This window comes from Macrosteles quadrilineatus, unplaced genomic scaffold, assembly GCF_028750875.1.
Source record: "Macrosteles quadrilineatus isolate MER2022 unplaced genomic scaffold, UCM_ALF_1.0 Scaffold_2__2_contigs__length_208266976, whole genome shotgun sequence".
Classification (NCBI taxonomy): Eukaryota; Metazoa; Arthropoda; class Insecta; order Hemiptera; family Cicadellidae; genus Macrosteles; species Macrosteles quadrilineatus.
The window spans coordinates 201168625-201190422 of record NW_026542595.1 but is presented as its reverse complement, the minus strand read 5'-3'; the positions used below and the strand labels follow the sequence as shown (position 1 = coordinate 201190422).

The 21798-nt window shown below is 32.8% G+C and overlaps 2 protein-coding genes across 2 annotated transcripts in view; both read right to left on the bottom strand.

Annotated features, from left to right (window-relative positions):
• Positions 1–21798, bottom strand: part of LOC128988003 (astacin-like metalloprotease toxin 5) — a 37396-nt gene that overhangs the window by 7508 nt on the left and 8090 nt on the right. The gene's annotated exons all lie outside the window — the stretch shown is intronic.
• LOC128988004 (astacin-like metalloprotease toxin 5) lies at positions 3965–7843 on the bottom strand. Its single transcript, XM_054409170.1, has 5 exons — positions 7682–7843; positions 6788–7004; positions 5712–5830; positions 4440–4591; positions 3965–4226 (listed from the first exon to the last, which is right to left on the bottom strand). Exons 1-5 carry the CDS (start codon positions 7797–7799, stop codon positions 4080–4082), a joined length of 753 nt encoding a protein of 250 aa, XP_054265145.1. The 5' UTR covers positions 7800–7843; the 3' UTR covers positions 3965–4079.

Here is a 21798-nt window from a genome sequence, read left to right as displayed (position 1 = left end):
ACGTTTTGTATGATTTACTGGGTTGTTATGCTGCAATATTACTGAAGTAGAGGTACTTGACTGGGAGTTAGTGAATACTTTACCTTAGCTTCATCCGCGGAGGATTTATATGGGTTTCATCAAACAAAGTAAACGTCATTTTAAGACAATCATTCATTTAGTTACGTAGGTGAATAACTGAACTAGTAAATAAGGCATCCACCAGTCAAATCCCAACTTTTTATGTATATTTTGTATTAATTATATTTTAAGCGTGTCATTAGTAGGTGAGAGCCTCATAAGTTTCATACGTTTATAAGGCTCTAGTGTAGTTAGTTCTAGGACCGCATCACAGACTGCAGCACTTGTCTACAACGGTTTTCAGCATAAACAGTTGTAAGTGATTAACTTGTTATTTTCACTTTGTTTAGTAATAAAATAAAGTATTTACATTTGCTAGCACTATAATCTGATTATATACTGGAATCACAACATTATTTCTCGTAAAAGGGTAGTTAAATTTCAAATCTACTTCATACTCATAGGATCATACATCATACCATAAGTGGATCATACCGTAAGAGTCATTTACTGTAATAGAGTAAACTCAACGAGTCATTGCTTCTGCATGAATACAAGTATAATTTTATAAGCTGTTTATAAACAAATTTGAAGCTTACAATACAAAATTATATTTTAAATAAAATAATGTGTATGCAAATCTAAACTGCTACGAATAATCTATATTCTAGAAAATATTTTTTGGATTTTCTTATTCAGAAAATTGAACCCTGAATATTGATTTTTATAGGCATAAATGGGTACAGTATTATTTTTGATATCTTATCCTGTAATTGTGCCTTTTGCGTTGGTTTGGATCATATACCATGAAAGAACTTCATCCTACAGGCTTTTAAGATTTCAGAGATTGTGCTGAATTATGTTGTCAATAATCCGAACTTTTTCAAGTTTACATTTTGTTTACATAAAAATAGATGGCCATGATACAGCTTTGCTTACATCCATACGAAAATGGGATTATTGTTACAGTTAGTGATTTATTTTTTTTACTGAATTCAAGTAAAATATTGTAATGTTATTTATTTAAAATGTAATGGAGAAAATTACTTACGTTAGTTTTGTGTTTTCATAGTATGTGTTATTAGTATTTGTAATTTGTTTAAGATGCCTTGAAGATATCGCACACGCAATGAAAATAATAGGGATATGATGAGAAATAATCTATTTCGCCCTTACCAACTGCCCTTAGTCATGCACAATTAAGCAAAAGCCCCTCTGTTTGAGCTTGAACTAATGAATGAGGTATGCAGTGTTTGTGATTATCTATATTTTATACGTCTTCACTTGTTTATGCATGGTTTAATATGTATTGCAAAAATTAATTACGTAATTATTAATTGAGCTATGTTCAGGGTTTGCTTAGAACAATTACAATTCGGTTATCATGTAAAAAATGGTTTATTATCAACTTAACTCAGAGTAAAAGAAAATGGTAAAATAATTCAAATATATCACAGATGGTCACGCTGGTTGCTAGTAGATTTAAAAGTCTATCATTGCGATTTCAAAAAGACGTTCTCGAATTTCCTTCACTTAAACATGCATTACCTATTCCATTACCACTTCATATTCAGTAATAGCGATGCTCGTTTGGATTCAATCGTCACTTAAATGCATTTAAAACAGTTTAAAATGTGTCAATATTTATAATTTTAAGTTGGTGAGATTTCTTTTAATGTGTTATAATTTAATTCAACTTTATTAGGTACTAGCTGTAACCCGCGGGCTTTGCCCCGTTTAACTTCTTAATTTTCAAGATGATCTCGTTCGCTACGCTCACTCACATTTAGGTTGGAGCTCGTTCGCTGCGCTCACTTGCCTTCAGGTTAGCTCGTTCGCTGCGCTCACTTGCCTTCAGGTTAGCTCGTTCGCTACGCTCACTTGCCTTCAGGTTAGCTCGTTCACTACGCTAACTCACCTCCAGGTTGAAGTTCGTTCCCTATGCTCACTCACCTTTTGGTTGCAAATTAGCTGTTGTCATAAATGTAAAAGAAATAATAGTGCTGCACCCTGTTGGTAATCCTTGTAACTTTAATGCTATTGAACATCATAAAACAGAACCAACTTGTTTAATTGAAACAGCTGTTAAGATTTATTAATTCTCATACACTTCTTTTCTTTGCATATCTCACACAGATGCTGTTTACCGGAAGTCAGGATATTCCCTCGACATGCAACCAATCACAGACACTTCCGCTCTCCCTCCCTGCAGTAAAATATTCAGCCAATACAAATTTTATAGGATTTGAACGACAAAAATAACTACATAAGCTTAAAGAACATCCTAGGATATCAAAGTATTTTAGGGTATTAAATAACAAATCAAAATAACTATGATTACAGATGAGTTTACATATAGCCTAAGAAGAGTATTTTAGATCTGCTGATAAAGGTGTTTTCTCAATTTAGGGTTTAAGCAAATGATGCTATCGTAGTTTTTATTCGACACTCACTAGGGAATTGAATATCAACAATCTTCAGCCAAGTCTTGAACACCTAATCTAAATGCTAATAACTATTTTTACTGTCACCTTAAGTCATTAATCTCATCTGAAATGACTTGCGTTTAAAGAAAACATAATATATTAAACCTTTCTTAACTTTAAGTATAAACTCGCTTGTTAGTATCACACATGTAATATTAATATTGCTTTTTCAGAAACATTATTCATTGTTAAAATAAGTTTCCTACCAAATTTAAATGTTTTTAGTATAAGTGGGTAATCATATACAATAACCAATAAAACACTATAGTTAATGTTTTAATCAGGAATATTTTCGGTATAATTCACAACCTTATATCCTCCATTTACAATAGGCATAATAATAACTCGGACATTTTCTTTATTTTTCGTAAAAGTTATATACAGGGTTAGTAAAAAGTGTGGAGACCCCCTGTTATTTTTTTAACGGCCCATACTAGAAAAACTAAACTCGGCACACCTTTATGGCATGTTATGAAGTAATTTTTAAGCATAACCATGGTGTACATACCCAAAATGGGGGATTTTGGGGGAAACTCAAAAGTTTCAAATAGAAAGACCCATCGAGTGACCCCTCATTTTGAAGATCCTGGTAAAAGAAAACCAACAACGCAAACTAGAGGTCTCTATCTTAATCCAGTAAAACATGGCAGCCAATTGAAATTCTCAGAAGTTAAATTTAACTTACAGCTTTCCAAGTCTGAAAGCTGATTGAAATCTCAAGAAATCAGAAATAGCTTGCAATTTTATATTCAATTGGCTGCCATATTTTACTGTGTTAAGGTAGAGACCTTTAGTTTTCGATGTTAGTTTTCTTATACCAGGACCTTCAAAATGAGGGGTCACACGATGGGTCTTATCATTTAAAATCTTTGAGTTTTTCCCAAAATCCCCCACTTTGGGTTTGGAAACCAAGTGGCTATCAGGCTTAAAAATTACTTCATAACATGCCAAAAAGGTGGGCCGAGTTTAGTTTTTCTGGTATGAGCTGTTAAAACAATAACAGGGGGTCTCCACACTTTTAACCAACCCTGTATAAAGCATGGGTTCCATTTCTAATTGAAATTGGATTTTATATTTTTTTGCTTGTGTCTAAGCCATTTTTCAATGAAGTAAATTGAAACACATTTTAGGAAGGAGGTCCAAGCCTATTACAGTTTCTCTGCGTGTGTCCAAATCAAACCTAGGAAGATTATAATCGGGAAAGTAGTAATCTTATGGAATCAAACCCGTTCCTCCTAAATAGTAAATACATAGTCCCTTAACGTAGTAAATTTGTTACCTACACGATTGGACTGAAATTTTGTTAAAAGCAATTTGTATAAAAACTCTAATAATATACTATCTTTACTTAATTATATTACGATAAGTATATAAATAATCTTCAAATAGATCAGGGATTAGATAAAGAAATTCCTTCATAGGGTTTCGTAGTGTTTTTTTTTTATTTTCAACAAGCTCGATGTATAATGTCTATAATCAATTACATACAACTTAGTTTCTGAATGTTTACTGTCCATCTCACGTGTTTGAATTTCATTGTAACGCATACCGCCGACTAAAACTGCCATCTGCATTTACCCTTGTTGCTGCTTTGCAATACATAAGCTCCGCCTTAAGCTTGTCAATTCTACTTAGACTTCCTCTATTTCTAACGTATTCTGGAAGTTCTTTTTGTTGATCCTGAAACGAAAAATCATATTTACTATTACTAGCAGCTAGCGGCACTTCGTCACGTCCGTGATATATTTGAATTAAATAACAATTTTCTATTGGAACTCCTATTAAATCACAAAATCTAACGTAACTAATTTTCTTCTTTACATTTTATAGATATAACATTAGAATATTTTACTTGAAGTCACTCATAGAATTTTATTAGCTAGATGAACTCACCTTAGACACCATTGTTGGACCAACAGGGAATCCATTCTCGTTACGTTTTGCAAAGGCAACCGAAGAATAGTGCATAATGCTGTCATAGTCATATCCAAGGCCAAAGTCTGTGTGATCCACGAACCTTTTCTTCTCAAAGTTATGTGTTAGGTCTGAAAAATTCGATTTTATGGATTGTCCCTGGTTGTGCACAAATGCTTAAAATAATGTTTAATAATCAAATTAACCTAACGAAAGTCAAACATATCTTTAAAGAAACTCGTAAGGTTATTAACTAACTTATGTTCTATGTGAGGTTATTGTAAAACATTTTCCACTACACTATGGTGTTTTTAGCTGTATTACATACGTTAATTGGTGGCTGAATGTTACGTTTTGCTGGCCATGCCAGCTGTTATTGTCATTTGGGGACCAAGCAGGTTTTTACATCGGCCGCAAAATCAGATGACCGTTTAATTTCTTAAAACATGAATGCATATTAAATACACAATCAGTATCCATAGCATTGCAATAGAATTGTTCTATTGTCACCGCTGTCTAGCAACTATTTATTATTATTTTTGCTGATTCCTCAAATTATTTCTCCACATAACCTTAAAGTTGTAGTTGTTTTGACTATCAGTGCGCATTATTATGGTGGTGAATAGTGGTAATAGGGTACAGTGTGGTGAAAAATAGCGTTCGTACCAACAACCTATCCCGACTTCGTCTCGAACTTAAAAACTATCTCGAGCCGGCAAAACCTTATTTTCGGCCCTAGGTACGAAATATAATATTTCCAACCACTGCATGTAAATAATTGCGTTGCTACACCTGAAAACAACACGCAAAATATCTCATATTCCTTCTCACTAAATCAGCTGATTTCACCTTTGGTTTTTCTATAAAAAAACTACCATCTGGTAATCAAGTAACATACCCTCGAAAACAAACATAGCCTGAAATACATTTTGAATGGAACTTAAGAGTTCTATGTGTTAAGATAAGTTAATTGTGTGTAGGAAAAATGTTGTTTGTATTTCGAGCATTGTTATTGCCAATGTTGAAAGTGGCCGCACTTAGCTAAAGCGTCTCGCCTTTACAGTTCTCCAGCAGCAATGACGTACTTTTCGCTCTTAGTACGCAAAATTGCTATTTCCTTTTGGAATGAGCACTTATAAGAGCCATAGACCACTTAAACCGGATCACTGATTATTTTACTAAAACCATAAAAAATGTGCATGAAGACAAATGAATCATGAATTATGAATATTGGAATTTTTAAATACCAACTTGGAATGACGTTAGACCACACAATCTCCACATAGTCGTCCCTGTTGTGGGCTGCATGTTGATGAGCCATGCCCAATGTGTGACCAAGTTCGTGAAGGATAGTTCTCATGTACAAGCAGCTAGAAACAAACCACATTAGTTGGGGAATGAAAATATATTTATTATTATGACCAAAGACGAGCACGCACGCCGAGCAAAGCTCGGTCCCAGGTACTGTAACTACATGCATAACGCAGTTCTATATCTTCTGCATTACATTTGTAGTGAATAATTTGACTGAGGATTTCTAAATCCAAAATATCTAGAAAAAGAGTTGAAAAGACTCGTGTAAGTAAAAAGTGCTTTTTCAAAGACTTTTTGTTTATTAAAGCGGAATCTATGAGTACACAACATAGTCCCATTGTTTGTTACTGGTACAATATTAACTGTTTATTGAACTTACAAAACGATCTAGGGTTTTAAAAATATATTTCTCATCGTACTGCAAGCTTTTCACTTGTTAAACCAAACATATCGAATCGCGAACGATAATACATCATCGTAAAACATAATGTCAATTCATTTCCCAGAGCCATTTATTATACTAAGCAATTTTAATAAATTTGCAGATATTTCGTCTCATTCAAAAACAAATATTTAATTTAAGCATATTTAAATCGTTTTTCAAACATGAAAACTTAATAAAACCATAAAAATACTTTAGGGGAAATGTAAGAGGTAAGTTTAAGTCCGGCCACACACTGCAGCAGTCGAGGCGAGGCGAGAAATTTTTACTAAAGGTGTCTTGAGCGACAGTATAAACACATGGGCACAGACAATATAATACTTTAATGAGTTAATGGTTAATGTTTTATGGTTTAATTTTTAATGGTTTATTCCATTGTCTGTGCACATGGGTGCTTACGGAGCACCATAGCCTACACTGCGAAAGACGAGGCAAGGCATTATGACTAAAGAACCTGACTGGACTGATCACCCGCACCAAAATCTTGGTACCTTGCCTCGCCTTCTGCTGTGTGTTGCCGCCGCCCGGCCTGAGGATTTTAATTTCACAAAATATTTATAGCTATTCTTACTTCTGCCCCAAACTGAGGCGTTGTTCTCCCCCACTGGGTCCAATGTAAGACCAGCATTCATCATCGGGACCCTTGAAAATATACACGTAATCGCTGAACTGTCCTTCATTTATAGGCACAAACTTTATCTGGCAAGATCCATCGTTGATATGGCGTGGTGACAGAATTCCTTCCCATGTCGCCATGGCATTTAAAATCAATGCGTGCTCTAGTTCAGCTGAGAAAAGATTAAGGACATTTTTATTTTATCCTAGATAGTTAGATATTTTGATTAGTCTCTTATGACAATGGCAAATAATGTTGTCTTATCCTAAACAAAAATGTACGGTGAATGTGGAGAGAGATTAATCAGATGGTTTTGTTACAGAATAAGTTCACCTGTTTTACCAAGATATATTTTTTTATTTCAATGATCAAGGATAGATGGGTAAAATTTTAAAACATCGAAACGCTACTGATTGTTTTCTTAACGATTAAAATTATACTAGGCAAACCCTATGACCAAGCCACTGAGTTTGAGTCGAAATTGGCTTAATCTGCAATATGATTTAAAATAATTTATAGTGATTCTAAATTTCATAGTAATTAAAATATGATTCTACGATATGATTCATGAAACAATGACAAATTACGAAATACCGTTCTTACTTATATTGCCAATACAGCCTAAAAGTAGTAAATCCTACATAAAACTGGTGTATAAAATGAGCGGTTACTAAAAAACGAAGTTTACTACATTACAAATTAATATCTGTCCAGTCAGCTGATAGACATATCACTTAACCATGGTGACAAAACTTCATCAGGGTAGAAATATTTTATTTCAAATTAGCTTTAATTGTAATTATTCTAAATACTATCGGAGATATGTTTCAAAGTTATTATAATACTTACTAAATCCTTCTTCAATATAGTAAGGGATTATTCCATTTGGCCATAGTCCATCCCTTAAAACGTTACGACCTTTGATTCCTTCGCTTAGCTTTATGTCCCCTTGGTACTGTCCACTCATTTCCCAAGGATTTCCAAGGTTTCTTGTAATTGTTCTCCCTGCATTATAAACTACAACGAAAATTATTAAACAATAATCAGGAGTTTTGTTATTTTAGAGCACATACAAAGTATTGAACAATCTCAGATAGATACCCTAGTAGCACAAATATATATTAAATACATATGAATAAATATATTAAAAATTTATTTTATATATCTCAAGTGTGTATTAATGTCAATTTTATATAATATTTAAAATATATTAAATATATAAAAAATATGTTTTTGAATCTATTAAATATTAAAAAAATATGTTCTAATAATATATTTTAGTGAATAATATTTCAATAAAAAATGTATTTAATATCACTTTCAAACATCCCATGGGGCCTAAACATAAAAACCCATAATAATTAAGATTTAGTATGAAAAGCACGATTATCAGTTGTGTAAATTGATTAAATAGTTCAAAAAAACAAATTTTGAAAAAAACATTGGATAAAATTTTTTCAGCTCGGACGGGTCTTGAACCGGGGTCCTTCTCCTTATGAGCCTCTTACCTTACCTCTGAGCTATTTGTGACTGTTGATAACAATAGTTTTCAAATTATGAAAGAGTGGCCGTCAGTTGCAATGGTTACAATACTTGAAATATTTTTGATACCGGTACTACAGTATAATATGATTCTATTAATCTGTTTTGGCATCAAGTAGTTGAGTTAAATAGTGCTGTAGTGAATAGTGAGTAGTCTCCATGAATACAAATACAGTAAACTACAAAAACTAATTTAAATACTATGACAAATATTATGTAATTTATGGCATATGTAAATCTAATAATCTTTTTTAGAACGTAATATGCAACCATAATTAGTTTCTTAAAAGGTCGCCAGTCACTAGCACCCTTTTCTAGCCAATTATTCGAGATTTCTATGATCACATTCATTGTCACATATTGCAATTAAAAAAATAAAACCCATCAACGCTTTTTTCGTTTGACCCACATTTAGCTGTCGAACATGTATACCTCCTCTTAAATATATGCGTAATCTTTTCTTTACGTGCATGATAGAGTGACAACAAAAATGATTAAACAATAATCAGGAGTTTTGTTATTTTAGAGCACATACAAAGTATTGAACAATCTCAGATAGATAGTTTCAAAGGTTATTATTTCTCATGTATACTATTTTGAGCTTTGCTGTATTGGTCTACTATTATTTGTCAATGTACTCTGTGGAGGTGGTTTTGAGGTTCAGTAGAGCCACTAAATTGCATTGATATTGTTGATTTTTTAACAAACTACCAACAATTACCACTCTGCCTTTTGTAATGGTAAACATTCACGCTTAGACACATATGGACGAAAATCTCCAACTACAGCTATTTTAGAGTAAAAATATAAGAAATCTAACATGTTTGTAGGAAGAAACCAGAAAATATGTTACACAGCATTGAAGTATAACCACAGAATTTAATCCATGTACCTTCATATTTCTCGTCTAATGCAATTGAAAAAAAGAGAGTTTCATTATTTTTTTATAATCAATTTAATTAATTATCCCCCTATGTATCGATATTTTTGTGCTTTGCTAACCACTATTGAAATTCAACACAAGTGTTTTTTTTCTCTTTTTTTTACTATAAACTTAATTTTGTCCCATAATAGTTTACGGAAGCCAAGTGTTTGGATTTTTTACTTATTTCTATACTCACAATCAGATGAATGGTCCGTTAGTTCGGTTGGTTTGCTGACTACTCCAACTATAAATAAATTGAGGTGGAGCAGAAGAATCGACTTGACCAGCTAAAATCATTGGATAAAGATATCACCGTATATAATGTTATCACACTATTCTTATATTTTTATTGTTTAGCTATATGTTCGGGTTTTAAAAGTTTTGAACTTAAAATAAACTAACTTAGTTTTTTAAGATCCAATTATAATTTCCATCCGATTTCCATGGGCACCTAAAAACTGTCATTTAGTGTCTAATCAACTAATAAAAGAAAATACAGCACAGGTAAAAATCAGCAATGTTAACAAAATACAAAAATAATACAACTTTATAAGACACATTCAGCGTCCTAAATGAATAAGTATAGCAAGGGTTTGAAATAGAGATCACACTCGGTATAAGGCTAAAGAGAAAAATACCTTTAAACAATCAATGATTTGAATTTAAAATATTATAGAACATTTGAAAACAATGAGAATAAACTATAATAACTGTGTACACTAATAAAAAATTAAAATCTATTACTGTAACAACTAAGGAAAATGACACGGGATATTTTTTATTTATTAGGAAAGAGCCAGAAACACAGAAAAAGAATTACAAAAGTTAAAGCAACAAATCAAAGTTGATAAAATAGGAAAACCGTCAATTAAGGTTATTGAGCAGATTTTATTAATAATATTTTTTTTATATCTTTATTTGTAAGATTTAAAAAAACAATACAAACTTAGGAATAGTTGTATATTATAATCTTGTGTATCGTGTTATTTTTTTATTTTGTAGTATTTTATTCATTTCTAAACATTAGTTTTAAGTTTTTTTCCATTATTAATGAACATATCAAGGCTATTTCATTATAAAAACCAGAATCCTAATGAGAATTTAAATTAAACCGCAACTAAATTAAAATTAGATATTACTTACTTCCATGTTGTGAAATTAGTAGTATAAATATTAGGCTTAAAATTGTCTACCATGTAAAATTAGGTACTCTACAGTTTAAATGATTCGTTTTATATATCTACGCACCATTAAGAGTAAAAGAACCAATGCAATGTAAGCCTTGAAGAACACAAAAACTTATATCTTCATTGTTAATAGACTGTAAACAAACATAATGCTACTTCACCCAGTAGCTTTACAATAAAACGTAATGATAAAAGACGTTTCAAACAATTTCCATCTTAAAAAAACAGTCTTCGTTTAATTTTGAAAGTTCATTCCCGAATAAAACATTTTAATTATATTATGAGCAGTGTTGTTTGTTTTATTTAATAGTTTTCAATTATAGCGTTAAAAATTACATAAGGCTTTCTTATAAGCATCAAAACACAATTTAATATTCGTAGCTAGATTCAAGTTGTAAGCCAGTGTGTAGATTTAATAGGCAAAGAAAATGCATTACATATTTATTATTTTAATTGAGGCAAATGAAGAAAATTTTAAGCTTGGATATTTTTTCCAAACTTACGTTATAGGTGTCGATAAAATGAAAATTATTTCGGGCATTAAATTTATGATACTCTAGTAGGTTTTGACCCCTGTTATTAGATACAATACAAGTTATAGTTTTTTTTTTATCTCTTCTTCATAATATATATATATATATATATATATATATATATATATACTGTTTTTTAAATATTAATTTTAAAATTAGTCTAAATCATCTATATTTTGAAATAACTGTTCCCTGTGTTTGCTTAGTAAATGTTTTTTTATGGCAGCTTTATGTAAAAAAGTTTTACTATTCATTTTTAAGCCTCGTCATGTTAATAAATACCTTTACACACAGCACTGGAAATATGGGTACCTCAGAGGGTATGATATGTATGTATTTAAGACATTTCCGATTCTAAACAACAGGAATCTTGAAGCAATCCTTTGTGGGATGAATCTGAACCCTGCTTAAATTTATATCCATCGAAGATGTGTTGCCACCTTATTTTCAAACACGTAACACGTAAACACGTAATACGTGCCTAATAAAAGTAAACTGTTTTGTGTTGTTTGGTTGGAAAACTGGAATGCGGCAAAGAAAAGAGTGCGGTAAAAATAAAAAGAGTGCGGCAAAAGTAAGTAAATGCAAGCAAGTAAATTAGCAACTTTCTGTGCTATAATCAGTGCAAGGAAACCCACTTTTTTAGATGACTGTAGGAAAAGTTAATTTTCTCTTATTTTTTTACTGAAATCATAAAACAAACCATAGTACTAGTACTAAGTTTCAAGTTCCAAAGGTTTCATATGTTTTGATAAGTAGTATTAAACTGTTAAAATGACGAGCTGCTGTACCAGTGTACTATCGGTACACTGTATTTTTCAATGGAAAGTATCGGGGAATATCACTGCTCTAAGTAATTTTATATAGTACTAGCTGTGTACCCGTTCTACGCACGGGGATCTTATAGTAATCAGTTGAAACCTTCTTATTATAAAGAACAGCAGTTGGTTTGCATATTTTCAGATATGCTGGCCAAACTATTTATTATACATAACTTCATTTTATATTGTTTGTTGTTCCGGATCGGTATGACAATCAATAAAAGGCTAAATTACCTGTGTCCGCTGGTCGATCCGCTGTGCCGAGTCTCGACTGAAAACGCTCATTTAAAAAATGTAAGTTTCCCAGCAATATACAACACTGATTCAAGGTTTATTTCCCGGTTATCAAAACTCAAGAACAATTTTATACACAAAGAATCTCTATTTTCATTTACTGTTATTGCACTTGCGATTAATTAAATCCGTTATGTAAGGAAAAACGTTTTTAATCTTAATTGGTTTGGATTTGCTTTCAAAACGTGGTCGGAAATGGTTGCGGTATTTGTAAACAACATTCAATGTAAACATATCAGTGACAGCTAGAAGAAATAATCTTGATTTGAACAGCTGTTCGTTATTTCATAGAAGAATATGTATTAAACATTGGGAGAAGACTTTGCAAAAATCGCACAAAATTGGGTTTTTAAACGTCCGTCATTTTATTTACAAAGTGGTGACGCCATATTTTAATGGCTAAAGACAATCTCGCCAATCCAGTGAATACATTAAAATGATTTGGAACTTGATAGGTACTCTCGTTTTTCAGGAGTAGGCCGCGTAAAATGGCTCTTGGGTCGTAACAGACAGGTAGACAGACAGAAATTTAGATGAGACTTGTTTCGGTTTCTCTAATGTATAAAACGTAAAAATAACCTAAAAGTTTATGATTCTGAGCAATGTACAGACAAAACTCTAATTTTATTTATATAGAAGTAGTTCAAATCATTCGGTATACCTGAAAAAATACTTTATTAAAGTTTTAAAATAATTTTTCAGCTGTTCCTATGAATTTCTCTAATATTTAAATTAATTGATATTTAATCACAGCTGGTCCTTCTTTTTATTTTGATTTGTTTTGATTTTAATCCCATGTTATTTAAATGGGCCAAAATTGCACTTTGAGGGCTTGCCAAGGGTTTATTGGTCAACGCACCGACTTGAGACCCTCAAAAGGCACATCTACACGCTAAGGGCTTTCAAACAACATAAAAAACATTAAAATTGAGCCAGTGGTTTGGGCTGTAGGTCCGTCAACGTTCAAGGAGAAGAAGGAGACCACGGAAAATTTATGAATTTTCAAACTAGTTTTTCTTGGCTCAAACACAACCGTTTTTTAATTTTTTTTTTATTTTGTTAAGAATGATTGCCCCTATCTAGTAGATGAACAATTATTTTAATAGCTTTTGTTTCTTCAGAGCTATAGACAAGTAAAAAAGCCACTTTGTCACGTCATGTATATATACACTGCAGCAGCTGTGTACCGTTGGGGGACTTGGCGGGGCGGAACACTGCCGCGTTCCTTAATAATAATAGGTTAAATACCTTATTTACGTCTTCAATCCAAAGTAGTCTCATATGATTACTATAGTTTCGGGGCTAACAGCTCCATTGTCAAATCTTCTTGTATTGTTAAATTACTGTGAATAGCATTGGTCATAGTTGAAGATCACATGTAGACATACACTCACACACGAAACATTAATACAAGTAACATTAAAAATTAGTATTTTGGTCGGCCTAAACAAAAATTATTAGCGTAGTAGTTGTACGGACCGGTACACTCGTTGAATAGCGTAGAGTGTACCGGTCCGTACAACCACTAATCGTTACGCTAAAATCTACGCTAAAAGTTACAAAACCATTTGTTATTGTTTCTTCATAATATTGCCAAACGGCTTAATCATTTTCAAAATAAACTTATCACACACTTTTATAGAAATTTCTATATTTCGGCATTAGCCTTCTTCAGGAAAAAACAGAAAAAAACATTTGTTATTTATTTCAACAAAAAATCTTGTTTAAATACCAAAAATTGAACTAAAAAACCATGTTTTACTTCATGGAATGTACTTATGTTTTCGACATTATGATATGATGACAGGTCGACGTGGTACACGGTTTAATTAGTATAATTATTATCTCGTTTTGTTACTGAAACTTTACAAGTAGAGTAGAGTTGATAAAAAGTTAAGTTAATCATATCTAAAATTTCATATAAACACACTTTTATTTGTTTAAGTCTATAGTAATGTGTACACAAATTAATTTTGGCTGAAATTTCATTCGTGCGGCACGGGTGGCCACGTCAGAGCAAAAGTGTTTTAAATCAATAGATTACAACTAATTACTACATAATTCCATTACTAATCAAGTTCGGGTTCACTAGTTTGCAATAAAATATTACCAGTTTCAATAACTACCCTATACTCTTATGTATGCAATGTTCGCTTGTATGTATGCACCAGCTGTAGCCCGTCGGCTTCGCGCGGCACACTGTTAGGTATGCTTAATACTTTATAATTTTAATATAATTATTCATTTTTTAGGTCTAATACAATAAACCAGCTGAAGTCGAGACTTCGCTACAGAACTTCTCACTCTCACAGGAACAACTTACATAATGTATTTACCAAAAATACTCTACCCGTTCTATATCCTTTCACTTTATAATAATACCCTTGAACCAAGTTTGGCAATGGTACAGTTGGTTTTCTTATAACTTTATTTAATTGTATTGGAAAAAAATCATCAGCCCTTATGATCTGCTGGTAGTTTGGATAAGTACGCAGGCTTGCTTACATATCCATGTATTAGCTTTTATTGAAAGCTATCACCATTTTACCCTGTTATTACAACAAAAGACGTGTGTTTATAACAAACCATCCACAGTATACTAGTAAATTACAATACAGTATACAGTACGAAGGGAAAACATCGGTTATTATGGAGCAAAGATTATACTGAAGATTACTTGGCCCTTTTTACAGTTTGGATGATTATTTTGCAGAACACAATTGTAATGGTAAAATTGTTATCTAGTTCTTACTTAGTCCCTAGTCAACTGTTACCTAGTCTTTCAAACACTTTGTTTAAGTACCTCACTTTTGTTTCTGAATATAGTTCTGTGTTTTTCAAATGATTTTAGCTTTTATTTTCTTGTTGTCTTTGTTATATTTAAGTTTAGTGAAGATAGTTTGGAAAATAAAGCTTTGATTTGATTTGATTTGATTCCATGTTATAGACCATGTTATACTATCTAGAATCTATGGCTCTTCTTGGCACCTTTTTTTTGTTAACGAGGTCTATTGTAACATCTGTTATTTAATGACCAATAAAGATTTAAGATTTAAGATTTAAGATATCGGGGAAAATAGTTCCAATCAAATACTGATTATTTTACTTGGATCTCTTCTACCAAAACGTAATTCCTGAAGTACTGAGGCAATTGTTAGCAAACTTTGGTTTAGCAGAGAAATAAATATTTAATAGTGCTATTTTTTATGTAATTCAGAATTCAAACAAACATGTTTAATTAGTTGTTTTAATTTAAAACTCTCAAACTGTCAAAATATTTTCGGCATTTTCAACGAACCAACATTGTCTCCTCCGCATAGTGGCCCCTTTGCAAAGCGCGGCCACAATTGGTGTCATTTTAAAGGTAGTATTTTAGTGAAAATTCGTCCAGGTAAATGGAAATTCGCTATGTCTGAAGATTTGCTGCAAGGGTTTAATGAGTTTTGATACTAGTTCAGTCAATCACCGCTAATGTAGCTACCGTTGAGGCTCGTGATAGTTCACCTAGTCTCCGCTAGATGTCTCTTAAACCGAAAATACTCAATCAACGGTAACTTATATAATACTAATGTTTTTTTAATTGTTTAAACTGTGTAAAAAATAGAAACAAAATTAGTTTAAGAAAATATTTAATAAACTATACGTTTAAAATAGTCTTATTTTCAATCTAAAGCTGTACTATATGACAATAATACATTTTTTACCGGTTGACACTCGCAGTGATTTGTTAGTATCTCTTACAAGACTACCCTTACCTGAATACACATCGCTAATTTTGTAAAGTTTTAGTCTAATTTGATTCTTTTAAAAGCCGAGAGTTGTGTCTCTTACCTGAGACCGACGATTGGCTTATAACGTAAATAGCTTGTACTAGAGATGGGAATTATCGTTCACTTGGTGGAGTCGTTCACTCCGGAGTTATTGAGTTGTAATTGGTGTCATTTTAAAGGTAGTATTTTAGTGAAAATTCGTCCAGGTAAATGGAAATTCGCTATGTCTGAAGATTTGCTGCAAGGGTTTAATGAGTTTTGATACTAGTTCAGTCAATCACCGCTAATGTAGCTACCGTTGAGGCTCGTGATAGTTCACCTAGTCTCCGCTAGATGTCTCTTAAACCGAAAATACTCAATCAACGGTAACTTATATAATACTAATGTTTTTTTAATTGTTTACACTGTGTAAAAAATAGAAACAAAATTAGTTTAAGAAAATATTTAATAAACTATACGTTTAAAATAGTCTTATTTTCAATCTAAAGCTGTACTATATGACAATAATACATTTTTTACCGGTTGACACTCGCAGTGATTTGTTAGTATCTCTTACAAGACTACCCTTACCTGAATACACATCGCTAATTTTGTAAAGTTTTAGTCTAATTTGATTCTTTTAAAAGCCGAGAGTTGTGTCTCTTACCTGAGACCGACGATTGGCTTATAACGTAAATAGCTTGTACTAGAGATGGGAATTATCGTTCACTTGGTGGAGTCGTTCACTCCGGAGTTATTGAGTTGTCGGAACTAGTTCCGCGGAGGAGTTCCAACTCCGTTTAGAAGAGCGCTGAACACCGGACTTTCGGAGTGAGGAGCGCTTCCATTCCGACTCACTCACCCATCACTCACCAACCATTTTGGTTCAGAGCTCATAGTTCCAGTCCATCGTTCCTCTTCGCATCACCTCTGGATGATAGTTCCATTGAACAAGCGGAACGAATAATGATTAAGCTAGGTTAGGATAGGACCATAGTTAGTGGAGTGAGGAATGACAAAACAGTAGGGCAGTGAGTGAGTCGTTCCAGTCGTATTCTTGTGATGTTTGGTGTTCCGCTGCTCCCCTCTCATTAGTCGATTACTGTTCATTATAGCCTACATTCATTTTAAACAGATTTTCAAAAATTTTAAATATTTACTATCAGAGTACCCGTCCTTCGTACGGGGTTGGCATATAAGTATCAAATGCTTATAGCAGTTATGAGTGAGGAGATGGTTTAAGAAATTTCGGTTCTTTTTGAAGTTCGTTCGCTACGCTCACTCACCTTTAGGTTGGAGCTCGTTCGCTGCGCTCACTTTCCTTCAGGTTAGCTCGTTCGCTACGCTCACTTGCCTTCAGGTTAGCTCGTTCGCTACGCTCACTCGCCTCCAGGTTGAAGTTCGTTCGCTACGCTCACTCACCTTTTGCTGTTGTCATAAATGTAAAAGAAATAATAGTGCTAGTGCTGCACCCTGTTGGTAATCCTTGTAACTTTTAATGCTATTGAACATCATAGAACATAACCAACTTGTTTAATTGAAACAGCTGTTAAGATTCATTAATTCCATTTCTCATAAGGTTAACATGGGAAACTCCAGAGCCACTGGGGCGGAGCCCCGAAGGATTTTTTGGGATAAAAATATGCCTATATGTTAATCGGGAATGTGAGCTATCATCATGCCAAATTTCAGCCCGATCCGACCAGTAGTTTTTGAGATTAGCTCATACAAACACACACACAGACACCACCTCTTCTTTATAATAGTATAGAAGACTAGCAGAGTACCCGTCCTTCGTACGGGGTTGGCATATAAGTATCAAATGCTTATAGCAGTTATGAGTGAGGACATGGTTTAAGAAATTTCGGTTCTTTTTGAAGTTCGTTCGCTACGCTCACTCACCTTTAGGTTGGAGCTCGTTCGCTGCGCTCACTTTCCTTCAGGTTAGCTCGTTCGCTACGCTCACTTGCCTTCAGGTTAGCTCGTTCGCTACGCTCACTCGCCTCCAGGTTGAAGTTCGTTCGCTACGCTCACTCACCTTTTGCTGTTGTCATAAATGTAAAAGAAATAATAGTGCTAGTGCTGCACCCTGTTGGTAATCCTTGTAACTTTTAATGCTATTGAACATCATAGAACATAACCAACTTGTTTAATTGAAACAGCTGTTAAGATTCATTAATTCCATTTCTCATAAGGTTAACATGGGAAACTCCAGAGCCACTGGGGCGGAGCCCCGAAGGATTTTTGGGATAAAAATATGCCTATATGTTAATCGGGAATGTGAGCTATCATCATGCCAAATTTCAGCCCGATCCGACCAGTAGTTTTTGAGATTAGCTCATACAAACACACACACAGACACCACCTCTTCTTTATAATAGTATAGAATAGATAGATAGATAGATAGATTTACTACAACAACCTCTAATTTATTACATAATGTATCTTAACCAATGACGGTCTCTTGACTATCTTTAGTTCCGAGAGGAACTAACTCCGATCCAAGAGCCGGAGTTGGACTTGTCGTTCCGGAGTCGGAGTAGTTCTTTCGGAGTAGTTCGTTCCGGAGTTACTCACCTCTAGCTTGTACCCGTCTGCAGACTATGGCGTGTGCTGAGCCAAAATTGGTTTATTACTTTAGGAGTTGTGAAATGCAAGAATTCTTTTAAAACCATTTATTAGTTTCGTTTAATCCAAAGCAAGACTTAAAAAAAATCAGTAAAGTTACATTATATGAATATATAATAAACGTCAAAGAATAGTGTAAAACTTGTTGTGCTTGATATCTGAGTTTAAAATCTTACACAAAATGCATTGCAAGTTATATTTCTGAAAAAAAAAACGCGTTTAAAATTAAAAATGAATATAACAACAATTTGCTAGGCTTTGTGAAATGAAACTATATTTTATTTAATCCATGCCATTAGCTTCCTTCCATGATAATAGTTTTTAAGGTTTATGTTCTTTTCGTTATATAAAATAAGTCAAACTCATACCCACAAGATATAAGGATATGCAATTGCAGACAATTGTTTTGCCAATCGATATGATGTTTCCCTTTTGTTGGCAGGTTTAATTATTATTATTAATCAGGTTTTAATTTTAACATTTTGCAAGGGTAACTTGTCTATGAGTCAGTCAATAACTTACTTTTGATGTATTGATGGACACAAAAAGAAACTAGAACTTATAAGTCTTAAGATAAATCATAACTTAATTTGTTAAGGTAAATCAGGCTAGAAGTAAATAGAAATCAAATTGTGATTTCACGTTAAAGACAAATAAAGAGTGCGGTTGTGAATTAAAAATACAATTAGGCTATTATAATATAAAAATCCAGAATGGTTATGCTAAAAATAAACATATAAAAACATAAAACATAGAACATTAGTAAGGTATATTTTGACGAACGTAGGTGTGATTAAAAAGTAGTTGATTATATCTTATATTTATATCAATACTATAAATAATTCTGCTAAAACTCAATATAAATATAACTCAAATAACCATAACTAGACTTTAGACTTTAGACAAACCCAAGTTTCTATACTACCAGGTAGTGCATTATCATTCTCATACACTTGTTTTCTTTGCATATCTCACACAGATGTTGTTTACCGGAAGTCAGGATATTCCCTCGACATGCAACCAATCACAGGCACTTCCGCTCTCCCTCCCTGCAGTAAAATATTCAGCCAATACAAATTTTATAGGATTTGAACGACAAAAATAACTACATAAGCTTAAAGAACATCCTAGGATATCAAAGTATTTTAGGGTATTAAATAACAAATCAAAATAACTATGATTACAGATGAGTTTACATATAGCCTAAGAAGAGTATTTTAAGATCTGCTTCACTAGCTAAATTAAACAATATTAGTTTATCTTAGTCTGTAGGTTTTCTGCAGTTGGTGTACTTTTTATTTATTTATAACCAATTAAAAACTATTACTTTACCTATTTTTCAGAACTGATAAAGGTGTTTTCTCAATATACGGTTTAAGCAAATGATGCTATCGTAGTTCTTATTCGACACTCACTAGGGAATTGAATATCAACAATCTTCAGCCAAGTCTTGAACACCTAATCTAAATGCTAATAACTATTTTTACTGTCACCTTAAGTCATTAATCTCATCTGAAACGACTTGCGTTTAAAGAAAACATAATATATTAAACCTTTCTTAACTTTAAGTATAAACTCGCTTGTTATTATCACACATGTAATATTAATATTGCTTTTTCAGAAATATTATTCATTGTTAAAATAAGTTTCCTACCAAATTTAAATGTTTTTTAGTATAAGTGGGTAATCATATACAATAACCAATAAAACACTATAGTTAATGTTTTAATCAGGAATATTTTCATTATAATTCACAACCTTATATCCTCCATTTACAATAGGCATAATAATAACTCGGACATCAATTTTCTTTATTTTTCGTAAAAGTTATATACAGGGTTAGTAAAAAGTGTGGAGACCCCCTGTTATTTTTTTAACGGCCCATACTAGAAAAACTAAACTCGGCACACCTTTATGGCATGTTATGAAGTAATTTTTAAGCATAACCGCCACTTGGTGTACATACCCAAAATGGGGGATTTTGGGGGAAACTCAAAAGTTTCAAATAGAAAGACCCATCGAGTGACCCCTCATTTTGAAGATCCTGGTAAAAGAAAACCAACAACGCAAACTAGAGGTCTCTATCTTAATCCAGTAAAAAATGGCAGCCAATTGAAATTCTCAGAAGTTAAATTTAACTTATAGCTTTCCAAGTCTGAAAGCTGATTGAAATCTCAAGAAATCAGAAATAGCTTGCAATTTTATATTCAATTGGCTGCCATATTTTACTGTGTTAAGGTAGAGACCTTTAGTTTTCGATGTTAGTTTTCTTATAGCAGGACCTTCAAAATGAGGGGTCACACGATGGGTCTTATCATTTAAAATCTTTGAGTTTCTCCCAAAATCCCCCATTTTGGGTTTGGAAACCAAGTGGCTATCAGGCTTAAAAATTACTTGATAACATGCCAAAAAGGTGGGCCGAGTTTAGTTTTTCTGGTATGAGCTGTTAAAACAATAACAGGGGGTCTCCACACTTTTTACCAACCCTGTATAAAGCATGGGTTCCATTTCTGTTTAAAATTGGAATTGGATTTTATATTTTTTCGCTTGTGTCTAAGCCATTTTTCAATGAAGTAAATTGAAACACATTTTAGGAACGAGGTCTAAGCCTATTACAGTTTCTGTGCGTGTGCCCAAATCAAACCTAGGAAGATTATAATCGGGAAAGTAGTAATCTTATGGAATCAAACCCGTTCCTCCTACATAGTAAATACATAGTCCCTTAACGTAGTAAATTTGTTACCTACACGATTGGACTGAAATTTTGTTAAAAGCAATTTGTATAAAAACTCTAATAATATTTTCATTTTATCAAAATGAAGTTGTCAGCCAGCCAGGCAAAAGTTGTTTACAAATATAAGAACTTGAAATTGAAAGTTTTGAAGACCGTACAAAACATAAAGTTTAACACTAAATGTGTACAAAACAACGTTATACCTAAGTACATCTCTGTGAAAATCAAAAACAACTCATTTGCAGCAAAAAAGGCAAAATCAATAGCAGAACAGTCTTGGTTAAAACATAAAATAAAACAGCAACACTGCAAAAAGTCTATGTTAAACAAACTGCTGCTTAAATCTCACGTTGAGATGCTTAACATTATCCATCCCGCACAACTCAATAATGTTTTGTTTACAATAGAATCACAAATTGGCAGAGATATCCTAAGCAAAAAGAAAGTTTTGAACAATAAACTAGAAACCCTTTTAAATAAAAAACATGACTTTGATCTTAATAAGGTTAGCCATAAGTTTTACCCAAGGACAATGAACCTTACTGACATAGTT